Source organism: Myxine glutinosa, unplaced genomic scaffold, assembly GCF_964187855.1.
Source record: "Myxine glutinosa unplaced genomic scaffold, kmMyxGlut1.1 SCAFFOLD_1932, whole genome shotgun sequence".
In the NCBI taxonomy this organism is placed as follows: domain Eukaryota; kingdom Metazoa; phylum Chordata; class Myxini; order Myxiniformes; family Myxinidae; genus Myxine; species Myxine glutinosa.
Window position 1 is genome coordinate 32,129 of NW_027618027.1, and position 23,149 is coordinate 55,277.

A 23,149-nucleotide genomic window follows, 5' to 3' on the forward strand; every position below is an offset into this window, starting at 1 on the left:
AGGAGCGTGTTAATATGTCTGGTTGAAGGCTTTGGGTGGTGAGGGGCTTGAAGGCAGATTTTAATCTTACAGCCGCCATATTGGTGCTCGCCGTCACTACGATGCCAAGCGAAAGACGCCTCAGAGCTGTCACATTCACAATCGCTATGTCGTATGTACTCCCGATACGTATGTACTCCCGATAGGTGTACCAAATTCCTGATATGTGTGACTGTACTAAATCAACAGTTAAAATAATTTTGAGGCGATAGGATAGGTGTTACGGTCTTGGAAAGATCGATGGAGACAGCGATCTGTTAGCGTATTCACCGCCCAAATAGCTATGTGGAATTCTCTCATGTAGAGATTAAATGTGGTTTGAACTTTGGCCGAGGTCATTATTTACCTTTAATGATGTTTATATATAAATGATGTTTAATGATGTTTATATTGGTTTTGGGTCGTCCTTTCCGCATATCTCATGGGATTGTAAGTTGGAGAGACGGCCGTGATGGCGGCGAGGGGGTTGGAATTCTCTCAAGCAAGGATTCAACCCGTGTCCTTAGAAAAGGTCTTTGTCCGAGGTCACCGAGTCCGATCGGTGCAGCCGTGCAGCGATCGGTGCAGCCGTTTGCGCGGCACCTGGGAAAACAACATCGTCACAATGAAAACATCGTCACAATGAACGTCATGCGAACGCAAATGTTATGCGGGAGTCCAAACTTGAGAATGCTGGAGACTAAAGCTGGAATTGGAAGAACTAAATCGCCTATTTTACTCCTGGAGATCCCAGGATTATCCACCCAAAATATCGTTGCGATCGGTTCAGCAGTTTTTACGGTACCTTTGAATGGACAGACAGACAGACGGACGGCCATTTGGTGAATTATAGTGAGATGCCACAACATTTGTGGATTTTCCTTGACATTTGTCGGATTTTTCATGACATTCGCAAGATTTTATTTGCCATTTGTGGGATTTTTCATGACATCCGCAGAATTTTCCTTGGCATTCGTGAGATTTTCCACGGACGAGGAACCACCGGGAACCTATCCTCCTTTTCTCATTGAAACAATTCCCCGTATTCACAGTTCCGACATTCTCAGCATTTTCCAGGAACGAATCCCCCACCAATGTCGGAGTCCAATTGTATTATTCTTCTGGAGCAGGGGTCCCCAAATATTTTTTAATCATCGGCAATAACCAAAATTCCTTAGCACCTCTCAGGCCACACAGTCATTTTAAATAAGGAAAAGCTACATTCTGTGGGCCCAACCCCCTTAAAATTTTCTGAAATAAAGGCTTATCCATTTGCTCCCCATCCTGACTAATACTCTTATCTCAGACAATCAAGGTCATGAAGCATGAGTATCATAGTAACAACAATAAAAGTGACAGACAACAGTACCCCACAGTCACCATGTCGCCTCATAATCTGGCTTACATAAGGACAAAAAGAGATGCAAACGCACGTCTATCCTCCTTCGTGACTGGCCGTGGATAGTGAAATGGGGGAGGCGGGGATGGGAGGGGGGGGGGGCGGGGGGCGGAGGGGATGAGGTAGACGGAGTATGTGCACTCTAAAAATATTTTAAATAATAGGTGCACAATACCACAGCTTCATTTAATGCCAATAGTAGTGCACCAATGTCAGAGGCATAGAACTGCAAGTACCGTCCATCACGATAAGATGGGTACTGACCAAGATTAGTCTGGGTGGGAGAGTATTGTCACGCAACTCCGATTAACATCAGAGTTGCGGATTGCCGATTACGAGGCTTTAACTCCCGAGGCGGAAGCTCAATAGCGGATTCCAAAATCTAAGCGCGCAGAATGGAGGGAAACGGCAAGAGCCCCGCAGCCTTATCTATTAAAACCAAACACCCAGGAAAACTGCGTTCAGGTATATGTACAAAAATAATATAAGGATTTATTCAAATGAAACGGGCAGGACAGGAAAATGCGCGCCGATAATAAATATCCTAATCGGGATCCCGCACACCAGACAACAACAGGACAAGGGATGAATTAACGAAAAGAACACGTCGTGTAATTGTGAATTGTGGTGTGAGCTTATCTGTCCCGTCGTCTTGACCCCAATTGGCTCCAAGCTCCGCCGCACACCACGAGGTCCCTCGCTCCCGCACTACAGCACCGCGAAGGCCCCAGCCAACGCCCACTCCAGGCCCCTCGTTGACCACCCATGAGGTCCCTGCACCACTTCAGGCTCCAGAAGCACCGAGCACCGCTCCAGGCACCACGAGTCGAACGCACCAAAAGCACCACGCGCCCAACGCAGGCTAGTGAAGAACCCAAAAACTCGAGCAAGAGCTGGACGTGCAAGAGGACGTACTGCGCAAACAAGAACCAGATGTGCTCTCTCTCTCTCTAATGACGTTCGGCCCGCCCTGATATAACCTGGCCGGTGACGTCCCCTTGGCATGCTACCAACCAGCTACTTCCACCGAACCTTCCAGGTTCGCGCCTCCCGCACTCATTGGCTGGAGGTACGCGCTTAGCACGCCGACCATAACAGGCCCGTAGCGTGGTAATAGCTCGTGCTACTTGATGTTCCTAGGCCGCCGGAGGTGTAGCGGCGGCGGCCATCATCGGCGGTGTCCTGGCCTGGTTTCTTTGCCTGTTCCTTCCGAAGTCATTGTCAGGGAAGGGAATTATTTAATGTTGCGCTAGGGACCTAACTAAGTGTATATGTGGTCTGCAGTGCCATAATGGACAAAGGTTTGATGACCAGGTTGGACTCACAGGGGCGTTATCTTTAATCCCGAACTACTTAACAGTCGAATCTCCTGGTAGATTCACAATTATACACCTTAACCGACAAAACGCCGAAACATGGACTTATTACAGGAAGTGTTCCTTATCGAGACATCTCGAAGCATGTTACCTACTCAGATCGACTCTGCTCTATATTTTGCTCTACCCCCAGACATAACAGTATTTGTGTGGTAACAAATATTGGAAATTTAGGCACGCAATACTACGATATCCAATGATGACTATAGCAGCACGCCGAGAATCACCTGGAGCCAATATATGTGAAAGGGTTAATTAAAAAAAAAAAAACTCAGAATTTCAATAAAGGTAGCTTCACAGAGCAGCATGTTTAGGAATCAGTCGGTGCAAACGGTCTGTTTCACCAATTGTGATTGGGTACCTATATAAAGAGGGGCATGTATTTCCTAATATAAAGTAGACAAATGAGAAATATTTAAACAAATTGATTTAAAAAAACAAATTAAAGAAGTCCAATCCATAAACCAAAAAAAAAACAACTAAATCAATAAGCAAATATCACCATCAAATATCAATGACAGTAAAATCAAATCAATACAGCAGTATTACTGTTCACAATATCCTGGAAGCAGGACTGGGGGAAAAAAACAAATTTGACCAAGAAAGAAAAAACAGGAAAATGGGGGGGAAAAGTACATGCAGTCGGACCACAACATTCGCAGGGGATACATTCCTGGAAAATGCCAGGAATGTTGGAAATACAAATATTGAGGCATTTGTTTCAATGGGAAAAGGGGGGACAGGTCCCCAGCGGTTTCTGAATCATGGAAAATCCGTGAATGCAGAGAAAAATCCCACAAATGCCGAGGGACAGGGCCACGAATGTAGAAGGAGGCCGCATTTCATCAACTGTTAATACGTGGAACTCACGAATGTTGGGGTGCAACTGGATATTATTTATATATATATACGTCCATATATACAGACTTGGCATTTAATATGGAATATTTTCTTTTTCTTGACTTGGGTTTACTTTCTTAACTCAGTATATCAATCTGGTGAGTTTCTTTTACACTTTGGTGATTTATTTGTTTAAAGAACCATGTCACTGATTGTGTGTCGCAGCAAGAAGTCAACAACAGGATTATATCACAGGTGGCGTGGCAAAATGTACGGACAGGTGCATTTGATGATTGGCTTCACAGTCGGGTATACAAGGGTTGTTGCATTCTGTATTAGTGGAAAACAACTGCTGCAAGTCTCCAAAAGTTATTGCCGCTTCCTCTGGAGATGGTCCGTCAACTCGACAATGCTGTTTGTCATTGAGTGGTGGATTTACGAAATTACGGCATGAAACAGTGTGCTATTGCTCGGCAGTATGGCATCACTCAAGGTCAGGTGTCCAAGATCCTGAAACGAAATGCTCAGAGGGGTGTCCCTATTCCAATACCGAGGCCAGGACATCCCCGCAGAACCACAAGGAGGGATGATCACCAGCTGCACCGGTTAGTCCGCAATGGCTGTACCAAGTCAGCTAATCGGCTTAGGGCTGAGTGGCAGCAACTGACAAATGTGCCTGTATCCAGAAGGCTAGTCAACCAACGACTGGTTCAAGCAGGCTATCGTGCCAGGCGTCCCCTGAGAAAGCCACGCCTGACCAGACAACACCGCCAGCGCCGATTGCAGTCGGCCAGAGAGCACCGTCAATGGCAGCCAGGACACTGGAATCACGTGATCTTCAGTGACGAGTCTAGATTTATGGTCTATCGTCAAGATGGCCGTGTCCGAGTGCGCAGACAAGTGCATGAAGCCTACAACAAAGATTGTATAGTGCCAAGAGTCCAAGCTGGAGGTGGTGGGGTGACCGTTTGGGCTGCTTTTCATGCAGGGGGCAAAACTTACCTGGTTGTTCTGAATGGAAACCTGAACCAGTTCAAGTACAGGGCCATTCTGGAAGAAACATTGCTGCGGGGATGTCCTGGCCTCGGGCCTTTCAAGGAAACTTTGTCTTCCAAGATGACAATGCACGGCCTCATCGTGCTCGCAGGATCCAACACTTGCTTGCTGATCGTGGTGTAGAGCATTTGGAGTGGCCTGCCATGTCCCCGGATATGAATCCGATAGAGAACTTGTGGGCAGAATTAACGCGTCAAATCGACCACTTGGACCAGCAGCCGACCTCTGTGCGTGAATTGCAGCAGGCTGTTGTCACTGCATGGCAAGCGATTCCTGTCCAAACCTTGGCAAATCTCGTGAACAGCATGCCTCAACGTGTACGTGCTCTCCTGAATGCTCGTGGGGGTTACACGAAGTACTGAACTGTAATTTTAATGTCTGTAATCCCAGTCGTAATTTAACTTTTGTTTTTGTTAAAAATATTTTTGGCTAATGTGCAAAATAAAGAGATACTGCTGGAAAACGTACAGAAGTTTAACACAGTACTGTGCATGAATTGAGTTCGATATCAGTTTACATCACTTTCAAGGATCAATTTATTTGTTTCGAAATGTCAAATGTGCTATTTGTTTCTTTTAAAGGTCACATTAACAAAATCTAGAATAATTTCAACATAATTCCAATGAACTTTTGGTTCTAAGACATCTTGAAAAGTAAGTTCACCCCCACGAAAAAAATATTCCATATTAAATGCCAAGTCTGTATTTCAACATACAGGTATTTGATCTTCATTTTAACGATATTGATAGATAAAGGTGATATAATAAAACAAATATCATGAAACATTTACATTTTGTAGTCCATTGTATAATTTAAATAAACATAAATGCAAATTTCACATGTGGAAAAAGTAAGTACACCTTTGGCTCTAATAGGTGGTATTGCCCCCTTTGGCAGAAACAACCTCAAGTAGGCATTTCTTATAACTGTCTACCAGTCTCTGACATAGACTGGGAGAAATTTTTGCCCACTCCTCCATGCAGAATTCTTTCAGCTGTGCGATGTTTGAGGGGTTTCTTGCATGCACAGCTCGTTTCAAATCCCCCCACAACATCTCGATGGGATTTAGATCCGGGCTTTGACTTGGCCATTCCAGAACCCTCCATTTCTTTCTTTTCAGCCATTCCTTGGTGGATTTACTGGTATGTTTAGGGTCATTGTCATGTTGCAAGGTCCACCTTCGGTTGAGCTTCAACTTTCCGACAGATGGCCTCACATTATCCTCAAACACCCTCTGGTACAATGAAGAATTCATCGTGGATTATATGATGGTGAGCTGCCCAGGCCCTGATGCAGCAAAGCTGCCCCAAACTATAATATTTCCACCACCATGCTTTACAGTTGGTATCAGGTTCTTGTGGTCAAATGCTGTCTTTGGTTTTCGCCAAACATGTCTTCTGGTACTGTGGCCAAATAGCTCGAACTTTGACTCATCTGTCCAGAGCACATTGTTCCAGAAGTGCTGGTCTTTGCCGAGGTGTTCATTGGCAAACTTTAGTCTTGCCCTGATGTTCTTTCTGGACAGCAAAGGTTTCCTCCTGGCACACCATTTTTTTTTTTTTTTTTTTTTTGTATACAAGATTGAGGCTCGTGAAAGAGCTAACATTAATCACACAAAAAGACAAACCGACACACAAAACACAAAAAACAAGGGGAGCGGCAGACAAGATGGGGAGAGAGGGGGAAGGACACAAACACAACATTTGAGAGCAGGGACATCGGGAGGACTTGGGGGGAGGTGGGAGAGGATTAAAACATATGAACACTGCAAGGACTCTGGGGTGAATTACCGGGGGTAGAAAAGATCAAGGTTTTCGATGGGGGAAGATAAGAGATGGTGGTGAACAGCTGTTTTAAAGACCTGGAGGGAGGAGTGGGATTGAAGGGAGTGGGGGAGTTTGTTCCAGAGGCGGGACAAAAGGGGAATTAAAGAGTGAAGGTGAGCAGAGAGCCTAGACTTTGGCAGTTTAACCATAAGAGGGTTGCAGTCAGATCTTGTGCGACCTGAAGGAATATTGGGGGGACAGAGCACAGAGAGAGCTGGGGGAGCAAGGCCGGAGAGGAGTCGGTAGAAGACAGAAAGACCACCAACCTGCCTGCGGTGAGTGAGTGAAAGGCCCTCGGCGTTGACTACATCGCAGGAGATTCCAATGATTCTGAAAGCTTTGGCCTCAACAGCGTGAAGCCGAGCAAGGTGTGAGGCAGGAGCACCAGCCCAGAGGGGGGAACAGTATTCCATTGAGCTGCGGATGAAAGCCTTTTATGTGGTGAGGAGCTCAGGTGTGCCAAGGAAGGACTTCGCACGACGGAGGATGCCCAGTCGGCGACTGGCTTTGGAGGCCAGCTTGGAAATGTGGTTTTCCCAAGAAAGATCATGGCAGATAGTGAGACCCAAAAGCTTGAGCGACAGAACTTCTTGGAGAGGATTGTTGAGAAAGTAGATGGGAGGGTTGTCCAGTCGGTCCTTTCGGAGAGACATTGTAAGAGTGTGAGATTTGTCAGGATTGAAAGACATGTTCCACTTGTTTGACCAGTCTGTGATTTTGTCCAGGTCTGCAGAGAGTGAGGAGGCTGCAGACTGCCGATCTGAGGGATGAGGAATGGAGCGACAGAGAGTAGAGTCGTCAGCAAAGAGATAGAGAGGATTTTCAAGAGAGTCAGAGAGATCATTGATGAAGACCAGAAAAAGCACAGGGCCCAGAACACTACCTTGGGGAACTCCAGCCTGAACAGGAAGAGGAGATGAGAGAAACCCATTCAGGGCCACACGTTGACTACGACCAGAGAGGAAGTCCGCCAGCCATGCGTGGAGATTTCCATGGATACCAAAGGAGGAGAGTTTGGAGAGCAGAGCAGGGTGCCAGACCGTATCGAAGGCACGTGAAATGTCAAGGGAGACAGCTCTAATTTCCTGTTTGGCGTTGAGGACCTCCATCCATTGTTGAGAAAGCAGAAGCAGCATGTCCAGAGTAGAGTGACCAGGTCTGAAACCAAATTGATGATCAGAGATCAAGCCATTGGAGAAGAGGAAAGATTTAATATCTGAAGCAATGATGGATTCCATGACTTTGCTGATAATTGGGAGAAGGCTGATTGGTCTGTAGTTGCTGGGATCTGTTTTTGCACCTTTTTTGTGCAAAGCGGTGATGTTGGCTGATTTCCAAGCAGATGGCAGATGACCTTGAGCAAAAGAGAGGGTGAAGAGAACAGAAAGCGGGAGTGAAAGAGCAGAAGAACATGATTTTAGGACCCGTGGGCTGATGCCGTCAGGACCAGTTGCAGAATCAGAGTCGAGGGTTGACAGAAACTTTTCCACCTTGTCAGGAGGAAAGGACACAGAGTCCAGGAGCAGCTGGGTACGACTGGGTCCGGTGGGTACAGAGAGGGATGGGTTTGGGACACAAGATTTAGAGGCAAACACAGAGTTGAGGCATTCAGCTTTTTCACGTGCGGAGTCAGCCGTTAAGCCGTTTGAGGTGAGGGAGGGGATGGAGGGGGAACAAACACCAGAAACAGATTTGACCAGACGCCACCAGGATTTGGAAGAGGGAGACAGATAAGAGAGTTCGGTCTTGAGAATGGTGAGATATTGTTTCCTGGCTCTCCTGAGGGTGGACACACACTTGTTTCGGGCTTTGCGAAAGGAAATGAGATTTCCTTCCGTTGGATTTGCTTTCCACGAGACGAAAGCAAGTTGTTTCAGGGCAACATCCTCACCACAAGATTCCGTGTACCATGGACGGGAGGAAGGGTATGACAACTGAAGACGAGATGGTATAAATCTGTGCATGAGAGAGAGCAATTTACTTTGAAAGAATTCCCAGGATGAGTTGATGTAAGAGGCGGTAGAGATGGGAGACCAGTCCAGATGATTGATGGCTGCTTGAAGACCGTGCCAGTTGGCCTGAGTGAAATGCCAGACTCGTCGACGCTGAGGAGGCTCTCTGAGAATGGTCAGAGAGATGTCCACTTTGACAAGCACATGATCAGATGAGCCGATTGGAGCAGAAGAAGAGCAGCAGACATTTTCAGGGAAGTTTGTCATAACCAAATCCAGAAGAGAAGATGCTCCGTTGACTGAGATCCGGGTCGGGAAATTGACAGATTGTTTGAGTCCCAGTGAGTCACAGAAGTCCTTTGCTGAAGAGCCATGGCTGGTGAGAGAGGTACCCACACCCAGCCAACTGGCATGGTGACAATTGAAATCACCACATATGAGGAAGAGAGAGTTGGGATGGGTAGATAGAAGTTGGTCCATATTATCAGACAGTGAGATGTAGATGGAGTCATCGCTGATTGGTGGACGGTACAACACACATATGAACAAAAGGTGGGAGCGAAGGGGAAGCCATAGCCAAAGGTATTCCTGGGGGTGAGGTGGAGAGAGGGCAGTGGAGGGCGAGTGAGGATGAGTTTTTTATAAAGATAGCAACCCCACCTCCAGGACGAGGCTCAGGTCTATCATACCGGAAGAGGGAGTAACCTGGGAGAGATACCAAGGCATCAGAGATATCATGAAGGAGGAAAGTTTCTGTTAAGCAGATCACATCTGGTTTGTCAGAAGCAACCTGTATGGAGAGGTCAGTCAAGTTTGAGCGAAGGCCCTGGATGTTTGAGGTCCATACCGTTAATGAAGAGGAAGGGGGAGCATCGGGTCCAGAACAGGGGGGGGGGAGGAGTAGGGTAAGATGTGGAAGAGGAGGAAGAGGTAGGGAGAGCTGTTGAAGGTGTGTCAGAGATTGCAGAATAGCTTGGAGAAAGGGAAGAATGGGGCGGACAAAAGGTTTGATGGAGATTGGGTGAGGCACAGTGAGGTGTTATTTGAGGAGGGGGAAGAGCAAGGCAGAAGGTTTGGGGAGATGAAGGTGAAAGTTGGAAGGAGGAAGAAGCAGGGAGGATGCTTTGAGGAGGAGGGGTGAGAGGGGAGTCTAGGAGGGGAGGAGCGAGGGAGAGTCTTGGAGGGGAGGGGTGTGGGGGGAGTTTAGGAGGGAGGGGAGGGAAGGGGCAAGGGGGGAGATTTGAAATGGATGGGTGATGGGGAGGATTTGGAGGGGAGGGGTGAGATTGGATTTTGAAAGGTGTACGATTCATGGGAAACGAACATTTTTTGCAAAATGAGTTTGAGACCTTCGAGTCAAAAATACGTTTGAGGACACTGGAGGAGGGATGGAGTTCTGGATAGTTTAGGGAATGTAGAAAGGAGGAACTGTAAGAGATGGTATTATATATATTTTTTGGAATGAATAGATTTGGTGAGCAAGACGAAAGCATCCTTTTGTAGGAAAAGAAGGAAAGGGTGTTATAATATATGAGAAAATAGTTGTTCAGGGGAGAGATTATACATTTCTAACCGCGTGATCGCGAACGAAGAACGAACAAACAAAAAGAACAACAAATAAACGAATAAGACCTGGGAAGGAAATATTTTTTTTGGGGTTTTTTTTTTTTTTTTTTTGTGAGTACAGATATTAAACAAGGAGGTACGGGGTGAACGACTGGTACGAAACAGAGAACGAAAATAATTTCAGCGCATTCGACGAATCGCTGAGAGAAAAACAAACCACAAGGTCGGAGACGGTACGGTCGTCTAAGCCTACGAGTACTAGGCCGCAGAATACTCGATACCATTAACCGACGATTGTGTATACATGTACGAAAAATTAGCACCGAAAATTTTCCAAAAGATACGCTATAGGTACATACACCGAAGGATAGATACAGTCTCGACAAAAACACAATTGAGAAATATCACTTAGCTTCGAAAGCGTGAGCGCATGGAGCAGCTTCGAAAAGGAGCTGCTCCATGCGCTCGAGCAGCTTCGAAAAAAATCATCCACCCCCCTTTGCACCTACCTCCCATGTAGATCAAATTTGTGCAGCCTCTTTCTAATGGTAGACTCGTGCACTTTGACATCAACAGTGGCAAGAGCTACCTGTAGGTCCCGTGATGACACTCTGGGGTTCTTAGAGACTTCTTTCAGCATCTTGCGGTCTGCTCTCGGGCTGAACTTGCTGGGGTGGCCTGGCCTGAACAAGTTGGCAGTTGTTTGGAATCTTCTCCACTTGTAGATGATCTTCCCGGACAGTCGACTGATTGATTTCAAATTGTTTGGAGATCTTTTTAAATCCCTTCCCAGACTCGTAGGCATCTATAACCTTCTTTCTGAAGGCCTCAGAGCTCTTTTGATCTAGGCATGGTGACGCCGCACACTTCAACAATAAAGAGCAAACCAAACTAAATGTCTGAGGGTTTAAATAAGACGGGTTCCTCCAAGATCCTCTCTGACGATGTTCTAATCATTTGCACCTGAGCTGGTGCACCTGATTCTAATTTTAGGTATTTGAAGTAGTGATAAATGTAGGGGTGTACTTACTTTTTCCACATGCGAAATTTGCATTTATGTCTATTTAAATTATACAATGAACTACAAAATGTAAATGTTTCATGTTATTTGTTATATTATATCACCTTTATCTATCAATATTGTTGAAATGAAGATCAAATAGCTGTATGTTGAAATATGTTGAAAAAGTCAAAACTTTACATAGGGTGCACTTACTTTTTTACGTGACTATAAATATACACATATATACATGAGTGGGGCATGCTTACACATTGTAAACAATAACGAACCGTGCTGCGTATGTCGGTACATAATAAATAGAAGCTTTAAGAATACAATCTTCAAATGTGATATGACGATCAAGGTTTTCTTTTGTTTTTTTGCTGACGCGTTTTCGGTTTTTCACGTAAATTTTGATGCACTGGCACTTTCCACCGGTTCTGCGATTTTCCCGGTGTCTATGCTTTGATGTCTGTCAGCATACCAAATTTCAGCTTTCTATGTCACCCAGAAGGTACTGAACATCAATATCAGTCAGTGAGTGAGTGGTTAGAATGACTTCGAATGACTTTACACACACGCACACACATGCAGAAGGGCTCGCTACGCTCACCTTATGTCACGTCGTTACAAAGGCACAGGCTTGTTTTAACTGAGGATAATGACCTGATTGTACGTGAGTTGCTGTGTTGTCATGATTTACACAAATCATAACACAAACATTTATTTAGTGTAAAATTTATTTGTAATATTAGTGATATTATTTGTTTGTAATTTTTTTGGAATCTAAAAAAAAGGTCCAAGTGGTGTAAAGCTACAAATGTTCAAGGGTCCAAGCTGTCTTATATGTCTGAAGGGTGTAATCTGTAAGAGGTCTAAATGGTGTTCAGACTTACGGGGTTGAAAGGGACTTAAGGGAGATAAAGGTCTAAATGGTATCAAAGGTCAGAAGGGTTAAAGGATCTAAAGGTGTGTAAAGTATTGAAAGGGTCTCAAAGGTAAAAGTTGTCTTGAGTCTTCAGGATATTGGGGTCCAAAACAATCCAAGGGGTCTCGGCAGTCGAACGGGTCGAAAGTTACATTCTAATCAAATAGTACGTAATTGGCCGCCTCACGTATGGCTTAATGGATGAATAAATGAAAGCGAAACAATTTCTATGGAAAAATCAGAATATAGATATAAAATGAAATAAATAAATATAAATATCAATAAATAAATAATAATTACAATAATAATATATCAACAAAATAAGAATAATAAAGGAATAAATCTACCATATAAGAGACACAATGTCAGTTTGTGTGTTTGAACAGGTGTTTTTTTTGTTTTTTGTTTTTTTTTGTATTCAAGGTCAAGGCTCGTGTAAGAGCCAACATTAATCACAAAAGGACAAACTGACACATAAAACATATGACAAAGGGAGCGGGAGACAAGACGGGAAGAGAGAGAGAGAAGCACACAAGCACAACACGGGAAGGGGGGGGGGGGGGGGGTATAAAACACATGGACACTGCTAGTACTTCCAGGAAAGAAGTCGGAATTTCAAAAAAGTAGAACTGGGGTGAATTAACAGGTGGAGAAAGATCAAGGTTTTGGATGGTGGATGATAGGAGATGGTGGTGCACAGCTGTTTTAAAGACCTGGAGGGAGGACTGAGGGAATTTGTTCCAGAGGTGGGAGAAAAAAAGGAATGAAAGAGTTAAGGTGAATAGAGAGTCTTGATTTTGGCAGTTTAACCATAAGAGGGTTGCAGGCAGATCTTGTGCGACCTGTCGGAATATTTGGGGGACAGAGCACACACAGAGCTGGGGGAGCAAGGCCGGAGAGGAGTCTGTAGAAGACAAAGACCACCAACCTGCCTGCGGTGAGTGAGTGAAAGGCCCTCAGAGTTAGCTTCATTGCAGGATATTCCAATGATTCTGAAAGCTTTGGTTTCAACAGCGTGAAGCCGAGCTTGGTGTGAGGCAGGAGCACCAGCCCAGAGGGGATAACGGTATTCCATTGAGCTGTGGATGAAAGCCTTGAATGTGGTGAGGAATTCAGGTGTGACAAGGAAGGACTTCGCATGACGGAGGATGCCCAGTCGGCGACTGGCTTTGGAGGCCAGCTTGGAAATGTGGTTTTCCCAGGAAAGATCATGGCAGATAGTGAGACCCCAAAGCTTGAGTGACAGAACTTCTTGGACAGGATTGTTCAGAAAGGGAAATGGGAGGGTTGTCCAGTCGGTCCTTTCGGAGAGACATAGTAAGAGTGTGAGATTTGTCAGGAGTGAAAGCCATGTGCCACTTGTTTGACCAGTCTGATTTTGTCCAGGTCTGCAGAGAGTGAGGAGGCTGCAGACTGCCGATCTGAGGGATGAGGTATGGAGCGGCAGAGAGTGAAGTCATCCACAAAGAGATAGAGGATTGATATGTCAAGGGAGACAACTCTGATTTCCTGTTTGGCATTAAGGACCTCCATCCATTGTTGAGACAGCAGAAGCAGCATGTCCAGAGTAGAATGACCTGGTCTGAATCCTGGTGATGATCGATTCCATGACCTTGCTGATTATTGGGAGCAGGCTGATTGGTGTGTAGTTGCAAGGATCTGTTTTTGCACCTTTTTTGTGTAAAGCGGTAATATTGGCTGATTTCCAAGCTGATGGCAGATGACCTTGAGCAAAAGAGAGTGTGAATAGAACAGAGAGAGGGTGAGATAGAGCGGCAGAGCAGGATTTTAGGACCCGTGGGCTGATGCAGAATCAGTCGAGGTTTGACAAAAACTTATCCACCTTGTCAGGAGAGAAGGACACAAGAGTCCAAGAGCAGCTGGGTTCGACTGGGAAAGGTTCGTACAGAGCGAGATGGGTTCGGGACACAAGATTTTGAGGCAAACACAGAGTTGAGGCATTCGGCTTTTTCATGTGCGGCGTCAGCTGTGTAGCCGTTTGAGGTGAGGGCGGAGGGCGGTGAGGGCCGAGGGCGGTGAGGGCGGTTCAGGGAGGGGTGAGGGGGGAGTTTAGGAGGGGAGGGATGAGGGGGGAGTTTAGGAGGGGAGGGATGAGAGAGGAGTTTAGAAAGTGGCTGATTCATGAAAAACGAAGATTTTTTACAAACTGGGTTTATTTTGATTTTCAAGTCAGTGATCCGTTTGAAAACGATAGAGGAGGGGTGGAATGAAGAGGTTAGAGAATGCAAGGAGGAATGACTGCAAGAAAAAGAAAAGAACCGTCTTTCAAGGCCCTTTTCCCCCCACAGAGCGGGGGTTGGCCTTTTTTTTGGGCACCGTGGTCCCCTTTTTGAAGCAATACGGCCGGATGCCCTTCTTGCCACCAACCATGTTAGTCGCCTCTTGTGACACACAGGGAATTACCAGCAAGCTGGTACTCAATTTGCCGACCTCAGAAGGATGACAGGCTGAGTCAACCCCCCTGACATTAATTCAGCGATCGACCGGGATTCGATCCCAGGATCCCAGGATGGAGGAATGCCTGTAAGAGATATAATATTTTTTTAAAGTGGAATGATTTGAAGAGGAAATTGAAAAAAGCCTTTTAAATAGGAAGAAAAACAGCATGTTGTTATAAACCACTGAATAAAACACTGCAGGGGAAAGTTAAAACATATTTAAACAAAACCGTGAAAAACAATCAGGGAAAAGTCCCTGAAATGAGGGCATGGACCAGAGAAAGGAGAAAGGGTTAACTGAGTATGAAGGAAACTCGGATTGGAAAGGCGAGTTACGGCTGGAGATGGAAGGAAGAGGTGGAAGAAAAGGAGATAAAGTGGGCGGGGCGAAGAGAGAAGGAAATATTATTATTATTATTTTTGTATTTAAAACGTTAGACAAAACGTCGATGTTCGGGGAAGTTAGGGGGAGGAGAGAAAATCTAAGAAATAAGCAATACAGCGAAGGAAAGAACTTAAATACACAAAACACTGATGGGGAAGCCTCAAGTTACCAGGCCGCACATGTGCTGCAAACAGAAAACGATTTAATTTTGCACAAGTTTGCACGAATTGCAAACCAAGATTAACTCGAAATACACAGTAACACATACACAATAAAATAACGAGTGGAAATTTGACAGACACACAAATGGGAAAATACTTAAACTTTGATGCCGTGCAGAGGTCGAAGTCACTTCCTTGCTCGAGGGACCAGAAGCGGCGTGTCCTGTTCCCCTTCATTAGGGTAGGTTTCAAAGGCCAATCATTTAACACACATGCGTGTCGGTCTATTTTTGAGGATGAAAACCTTGAAAAACATATTGCATAAAAGAGTAATTATGTCTCTTCTATTGGAATTGTAGACGGTGGCTTGAAAACCAAGCCTCAATGCAATGTACAGAAGTATTTTTTTTTTTTTTAAATAACAATACAAGGCACAGGGAGGTGAAATTCGCTGCACATGATACTTCTCGCCCTCCAAGAGAGTGCATTCATAAAAACTGTGTAAATATTTGGAAAGACAAGGGTGTCCGAAGAAGAATAAGGCAAGTCGTGTGTTTGTGAGGTCTGTGGTTTTTGATGTATTAATGTTTTAAAATATGGCCGGTAGGCTGCTGGTCCCGGCTTGGTCTTGGCTAGATGCCAGACCACACGGTTTTCTGCGAATATAAAGTTGTCTAAATGAAGGTTTTGGTTAATGTTATGAACATCATTGCCTGCCTAAGGTTAACAGCTTTTGGATTATGTTAGGATGGACGATGGATGGCTTAGGAATCATGTTTTATGACTGAAAAGGAATTCCTCTGTTAAAAATGGGGGTTTTGCTTCAAACACCCTCACAGGCTTATTTCAACTCGGATTCGCCTTCTGCATTTGGTTTTGGTAGTCGCTGAAGTGGTTGAACACTTCTCTACAAAAAAATTGGTGAAAATCCGGAAAAATTGACGACCTTGTGGCATTTCATGATTTAACTTGGGGAAGGACAGTGATTGGGATCCTCATTCTTCCTTCTATGCATCGAGCAGCCTTATGGGTTTATTTTAACTCTGATTGGATTTCTGTTTTCAGTTTAAGTCGCAAGTTAGGCTCGATAAAGCTCGAGGTAAAAGCAAATTTGGTGAAAATCCAATAAATTTCGACTAATTTACTTCATTGTGTTTGTTATATAGGATGGTACAGTAAATGCAGATGACCCTAAGAGTTCATTTTGACTCGTGTTGGTTTTCAGTTTTAGTCGCAGGTTAAGATGGATAAGGGACCTGGTAAAACTAATTTGGTGAGAATCAGTTCAGTTTTGACTAATTTACCTCGTGAAGTGATGGAGTCAATGCATACATTACCCTGACAATGCTGTTTCTGCGAATAAAGATGCTCAAACGAAGTTTTCACCGAAGTTGTACACATCATTGCATGCTTGATGTTGTTGTAAGGTATTGGAATGTCGAAGGATAGTTGTTGGGTACCTCAAAAATATCACATTTTATGACATGTAGAACATGTTGGAAAAATGAGTTTTTTGGATTTGAACGAACAGCCTTATTTTGGCTCAAATCCGATATCCGTTTTCATTTTTTATGGTCGCTAACATGGCATTAGACTAAACGGGAACAAAATCCATGAAAATGTGAAAGATTTTTGCCTTGAGTGATTTTGATGTACTGCATGTGGTGAGGACTAGTATGGGCCTTGTCTAGCCTAGGTCACATGACGCACGCACAAACCGACGTGATGGCGCATTGTCAGTGTAATTATCCCACACTTGATTCAACTGCCGATTATTAAAAGGGTACTCTATGCTATGCATCTCCCTATTGGCTGAACAACCTGTCCCCTTTGGGGATTGCTTATTTGTAAGGTACGGGTATATTAGACTTCGGTTAACATTTTTAGGGGTCACAAAGACCACAAATACCTCTACATTAAATTAAAACAAATCTGAGGAAAAACGGATGTTTTAAAGTAAAGTTGAGTTGCACCGTTTTATGTGTTCTGCTGGTTAAAATACATGTATGTATGTATGTATGTATGTATGTATGTATGTATGTATGTATGTATGTATGTATGTAATCATGCCAACCACATTAATCCCATGCTCATCACATCCTGCATTAATCCATCCTGCGTTTATCATTTATCAAATTGGTCTGAATGGATAAACACCAGAGTCCATTAACACATAATTAGGGGCAGATAGAATAGAAGAACATGGGAGGGGGATAACTCAGAAATAATCTAGCAGCTAAATGAGCACCAGGTGATCAATCCATTGACGGGAGATTTGTATTAGTATCGTGGTCCAGACCGATGACGCCTGCAGTCCAGATGTGGACCACAGTCCGCCTTTTGAGGACTAGACTCCAGAGGAACCACCCCTCTCGTTTCCTCACCTCGTTGTCCTGCTTTTCATCCCCCGAAAGCTCATCATCAGTGTCACCGCCTGCACCTTCAATCGTGAGCAAACCAGTGCGTACGGTAGGTACCATATACAGCTGCTGGATTACCGAATTCATATAGCATGTTGCACCTGCATTCTTAAGTCCCACAAAGCCATTTGGTGGCCGAGGACCAACGGGTGGAAGGTACTCCCATTCGTTCAGTGCTTCTGTACCTGCACGGAACACAAAATATAATGTTTGGGAAGAGAAACACTGGGCAGAAACCTAATCTGTTTCCAATGCGATCACTACACTCAACTTAACCTTTGGATTGGTCAATTTGCCATTCCTATATGAGCATTTGCTGCATGATGCTGAGATTTTAGGTTTGAATGCGCGTTCAATTATCCAAATGTTCTAGTAATTCAGGTTTCAGCAATGATGTTTCCAAATGAGCTTGTTCTGCATGTGATACAACAACAACAAGATCCCACCTCCACCCCCTTGCCCCCAAAAAAAATCACAGCAAAACTCGCATTCTCAAAATGAGTACTGTGCAGGCTAGCATACAAAGCTAACAAAAATAATTTTCTTTTCTTTTTTTTGAACTATCTTGGTTTTCAACCTGTGCTTTGATGCTGTTGTGGATTTTTCCCACTATTTTGCTCTAATTTGTTTTATGGTTGCCAATTTTTTGTAGCTACTTTCTTATCTCGTAAGTGGTTGCAAGGTTGGTATCGTAATCGTATTCTGGGATAGCGCGTCAAGCAGATATAGGGTTTGCTCAAGGTTGAAGGCATCACATTGATGGGGCAAAACAAAAAACTTCTCTTTTTCCTGTTTTTATTTGTCAGCGGCAAAAAAAATCGAAAATAAATTTTCTACACATATTCTTCCAATCTGTTGCGATGTATTTTCCTCTATTGGTCAAGCATAGTCCGCACTAGCGTTAGACGGGATGTTCCTCTCCACCCATTTGGCTCCACCACGAAGCTGGTACCTACTGGGCCGTTCGCTCGGCTGCACCTGATTAACTATGACAAAGATCAGTATGTATCGAGGGCACACTCCTACGTTAGATAAGCCATGCCACCCCCAGGTAAATGTGACTGGCTCTGGCAAAAGCAGACATTTGGGGGCAAAAATCAAAATTGAGATTTTGATATCATCTGATTCCCCATGCTTTTCTCTTTCATTTGATATATACATTATGTTAATTGGATGAAAATTAACAAAGTTATGGTATTTTAATGACAATTATATTTTCGTTTAAACAATGGAGACAATTAGGTTCAAAGTTCACAAAACAATTCACACGCACAAAGAATGTGCACACGTAGAGCTTTTCATTCATACCAAACATGTATGTCAGGGATCTCCTTCGAATTACGATGTATGGCTCGTTGTAAAACATCAAAGTTTCGCGATCTTCGTGTCCTTTTGAGCACATTTTGAGAATGACATTTCAGATTATTCGTCGAATTTCACAACTTTTCTGTTGTTTCTTGGAAAAATGTTTTGGTGCATAATAATCTGGAGAAGTTACTCTTTCTATCTATATAAAAATCTAAATTTGGTCCATGTGGTCATATTTTGACTCTTCGGCTTTTTCTGGCTAAGAGAAATGCCCCCAAGTGCCTGCTTTTGCCAGAGCCAGTCACAAATAGTGCCATACGGAAGACCCTGCCAGATTTAGTCGATTAAATGGTGTTCGTGGTTGATTCACAACCTACCGACCGTGGAGTTATCTGCAACCGGTGGCATCAGGATCGGAAGTTGAGAGGAACCTAAGGATGTTGTCCCCCCTCATGGCGAAATGGAAACCACGAGGGGTATTTATTGTACATGAAAATGGGAAGAAAATAAAAATTTGCAAGGCTGAAATTAGTTGTGAAACATGCAACAGTGGCATGTTTGGAATTCACCATTATTCAGAAGCAAGTTGGTTGGTTGTCAAATTATCAAATTGTTAAAATTAAGTGGGTCCTATTACTAAATCGCTCGTTGTTCAGTCGTCTAAAATGTGGAATTTGCATGAATAGAACAACCCACCCTCCCCCTAACTTAGCTGGTGTGATATTTGGCAAAGCGCCATGGCTATATTGACAAAGTCACAAATACTTTAGTGTCGTAATTGTCAAGTTTTCACTCATGGGAGTGTTGTGGATTCGAAAAAAAACAAAAACCTCATGGGTGAGAACAAAGGACAAAAATAAAATGAACATACCACTGTAATACATCTCAATGAGCGTGTCCGCTACAAGTCGTAGATTAGGCACGCAGCCAATGCAGAGCGCGACTAGTAAATCGAAAGCAGCGGAGAGGGTAGAGGGAGATGAACAAACAGGTATGGCTTGCCCTGCTGGTAACTCCCCGGTCTTTTTATACTGCAGGTACACCTTTGATGCTGGGAATAAGAAGTCATCGATGAGCTCCTGGGGAATAAATGAGAATTGCCATGGTGAGGGGAAAAGTGTAAATAAGATAATAAGTGGGAATAACAAGTGGGAATAACAAGTGGGAATAAGAAGAAAATAAACGATAAGAAAAGGTGGGGGGCAGGGAGGGAGAGGTAGTTGAGAAGGGTAACAACTAGCCCCGGGAGGGTAGACAGTGAAACAATGAAACAAGAGCAGGCCCAATGAGTTACCGAATGGGGCAGTTTCACCTTTATCAAGCCAGCTCCCCCTTTCTCCGAGCCTATTAGGAATTTCTTATCACTGGTGTGGAATGAAAGCAATTCTCTCGTCACTCCCAGATGTCCCTCCATCAGCGTCTCTTCGATGGCCATTTCTCCAGTCAACTTCAGCTCATCCTGTGTTCATAAAATAAATATCAAAATCGTCCAGGATCACCAACAACAACTGACATCCGGGAAATAACACATCGAGATCTTGCTGGAAAAAATTACAGTTGGCAATGGCTAAAATTGAACCATTGGTTTAATTGAAATGGGCGGAATGCAAGATGTTGCCAAAACAAAACTCAATACAGTACTCGGTCTGCGCCCTTACCCTGATGCGCTTCAGCCAGTCAATTTCATTGTTCAGCTGCACCTCAGCGTTCTGCAATGCGATGTTGCTGATGTGAGCATAGTTTAGGAGACGGCAAAGTAGGGCGAAGTAGTCTGTAGACTGGGATGCCCGATCCAACACCGTAGACTTTGACAATTCAGTGACAGTTAAGGGAGGGGTATGGGAGGGGGTTTGGTTTAAAAAAGGGTTCACAAAATCTAGTGGATTCCCTTACAACTCAGACTTTTAGACAAACTTTGATAAAATAAAGGTAAAAACTAAAACAATTGAACAACATTTTTTTCCACAGAAAATCATCTTGTCATAATTATTTTAAAATAACATTCAATTTAAAAGGAGTAAATGGGTACATACAGTGGAGTCTACAAAAAGTTACAAAACTGCAACATCAAGAAAGATCTGTGTCGGCAAAAATAGGAATTAACCACCTACAGATCCTGCCTGTGAGTGATCAACGTGTCCAATATTTGGATTCCGAGCAAGGCCTGGCAGCAGGGGTGCCAAAGAAAAAGGAAAGGATAAAGCAAAGGAAGGCATGCAAAAATAAGCTCACCCCAAGAACGGTAAAGAGTAGTGTGATGAAGAAGATGATTGGACGGTGAACAACAGAACACTTTGTGGCCATCAGGAAGAATTGCTCCTGTGCCATCTGTCTGATGCAGCTGGAACCAGGAAACATTCCATTGCAATAACACAAGCAGGCTGGTTCAAGATTCCATACAGCAAGTTCTCTTCTGCTCAATCAACAAATCTCCATTCCATCATGTTTGCACATCACCATTCATTCTCCAGATTTAACTACCTGACAGTCTTCTTTACACCTACACACACAGCTCTGCTTCCTCCTCATCCCACCCCATATCTGCTCTCCTCTCCCCCACCTCACTCATTGTTTCGCCACCTCCCCTCCACCTCTCAATTCCCCCTCCCCCCACTCAGCTTCACCACTGATCATGCACCTGCCCAACTCCCCCTCTCACCCAAGATGACATCTCTCTCAGACGACATGGACCAACTTTTAACCACTCATTCCAACGCTCTCTCTTTCCCTCTTCCTCATATGTGGCAATTTCAATTGTCATCCATACTATAATTCACAGACTGGTGTGTGTGTATTTATACAAGGGCCAGTCAATAAATAACCTTAAAATGGCGATATAAATTCGAGAATGTAATGTGTGTAGTTGTAGACGACATACAGCCGTGGCCAAAAATATTGGCAGCCTTGCACTTTTTTCAAATAATGCACCATTTCTTCCAGAAAATTCTTGAAATTAAAAAATATTTTGGTATCCACATATGTATTTCATTGGTGTGCAGTGGTGGTGGTGAAAAACGTCCGCGTTCAAGAGCTCAAGCTCAAGGCCGACAGTCCGTGTCGGGGACCATTCCCCCAAGGGCCGAGGCCATAGTGCCGGCCCGATGGCTAGCTCGCCCAACATGGCAGGAGTCCTGCGGCCTAGTCGAACCGGTGGCAGCGCAGTCCATCCCGGGTTTAGTCGTGGGCCGCACCCACTGTAAACATTTTCGATTCCATGTATTATTATTATCGTCGTTGGAGGGAAATAGAAAATTTTATTTTCAAAGGTAAAAGTTAATGTTTTAAAATGGAACCGGAACCGGACGACGAAGAAGAGGAGGAGAAAAAGAAAGCGGCGCGAGTGGAGTCGGACAAGAAGCATAGTCACTTCGAGGTCCAGAGCGAACGTTGGCGAGCAAGAGTCACGAGTGAACTTTGGGTTTCCCAGGAAAGGGATTCCTGCGACAGAGTTGTTATCGCTGTGACAGATCAACCTGCGTGTCAGGTTTTGCGGTCGATTCCGAAGAGAATCATTGGACTGCCGTTACGTCTCGAGTACGGCCGTCGGCCATTTTGACTCGCGTGCTTTGTGCGTCGAGCAAGGTTTCTTTGCTTCGCTTCAGCCATTGTGCGTTGCGCAAGGTTTTTCTTTGCTTCACGTTAGCCGTTTTCACCGCTTTCAGACGTATCTGGTGTGTGTGTGTGTGTGTGTGTGTGTGCAACGCGGATATACCTGAAGGTAAATCTGAGGTTTGCCGACTGCGAGCTGTGGAACGTCCATACCCAAGGGTGTGATTTCCCAGTCGCCTGGAGGGCACCTTTGGATTTCCCAGTCGCCTGGAGGGCGCCTTTGCACAGCTTTGGCAGCCGGACTGTAACTGCCAACCCAACGGGATTCTGGTCTCGATTGGACATTGATCTGTCGATCACTGGAGCGGATCGACTTTGGCTTGAAGCCGGGGAATAGAAACATTGGGAATCTTCTTCTTTTCGCTCACTTGGAGCACAGTGAGTTATATTGTACGAACCTGATGGTACCATCATAGGAATGATATACTATTTGTTGTACAATTGATTACTATTGTTTTTGTACTGTTATTCTTGTGTGATCTTAATACAATACCTGTTGGTTTGTAACAATTGGTGTGGCTTCACCATTGATCTTTGACATACAGAATAACACATTTTTCTGCCGTGACTCCTCTCGGGGCTCGGAGGTACACCATGACCAGGGGGTCGGGGAGGAGCACGTAACAGTATCCACATATGTATTTCTTTGGTGTGCAGTGGAACAAAACAAAAAAGCTGAAAAAATTACTAAATCGTAGCTTATTCCACACAGAAAGCCTAAAATGGCACAGACAAGATTATTGGCACCTTTTAGAAGTTGTTAGAAATAGATTTCAAGCAGGTGATTCTCTTTTACTTTGGAATTGAACTGACTAGTGGTGAGTTGCAGGTGCCTGAAATAGCAAA

At 44.3% G+C, this 23,149-nt stretch overlaps 1 protein-coding gene across 1 annotated transcript in view; it reads right to left on the reverse strand.

The window, feature by feature from the left end:
- LOC144889234 (ubiquitin carboxyl-terminal hydrolase 9X-like) overlaps positions 1-21,151 on the reverse strand; it is a gene marked incomplete at its 3' end in the record, with an annotated part of 39,446 nt that extends 18,295 nt beyond the window's left edge. Inside the window, exons 1-5 of the mRNA XM_078769282.1 lie at positions 20,927-21,151; positions 20,353-20,499; positions 20,007-20,153; positions 19,566-19,773; positions 17,351-17,571 (exon numbers count right to left, since the gene is read on the reverse strand). Coding sequence (XP_078625408.1) covers positions 17,351-17,571; positions 19,566-19,773; positions 20,007-20,153; positions 20,353-20,499; positions 20,927-21,052 — 849 coding nt within the window. The remainder of the gene's footprint in view (positions 1-17,350; positions 17,572-19,565; positions 19,774-20,006; positions 20,154-20,352; positions 20,500-20,926) is intronic.
- Positions 21,152-23,149: the final 1,998 nt, after the last annotated feature.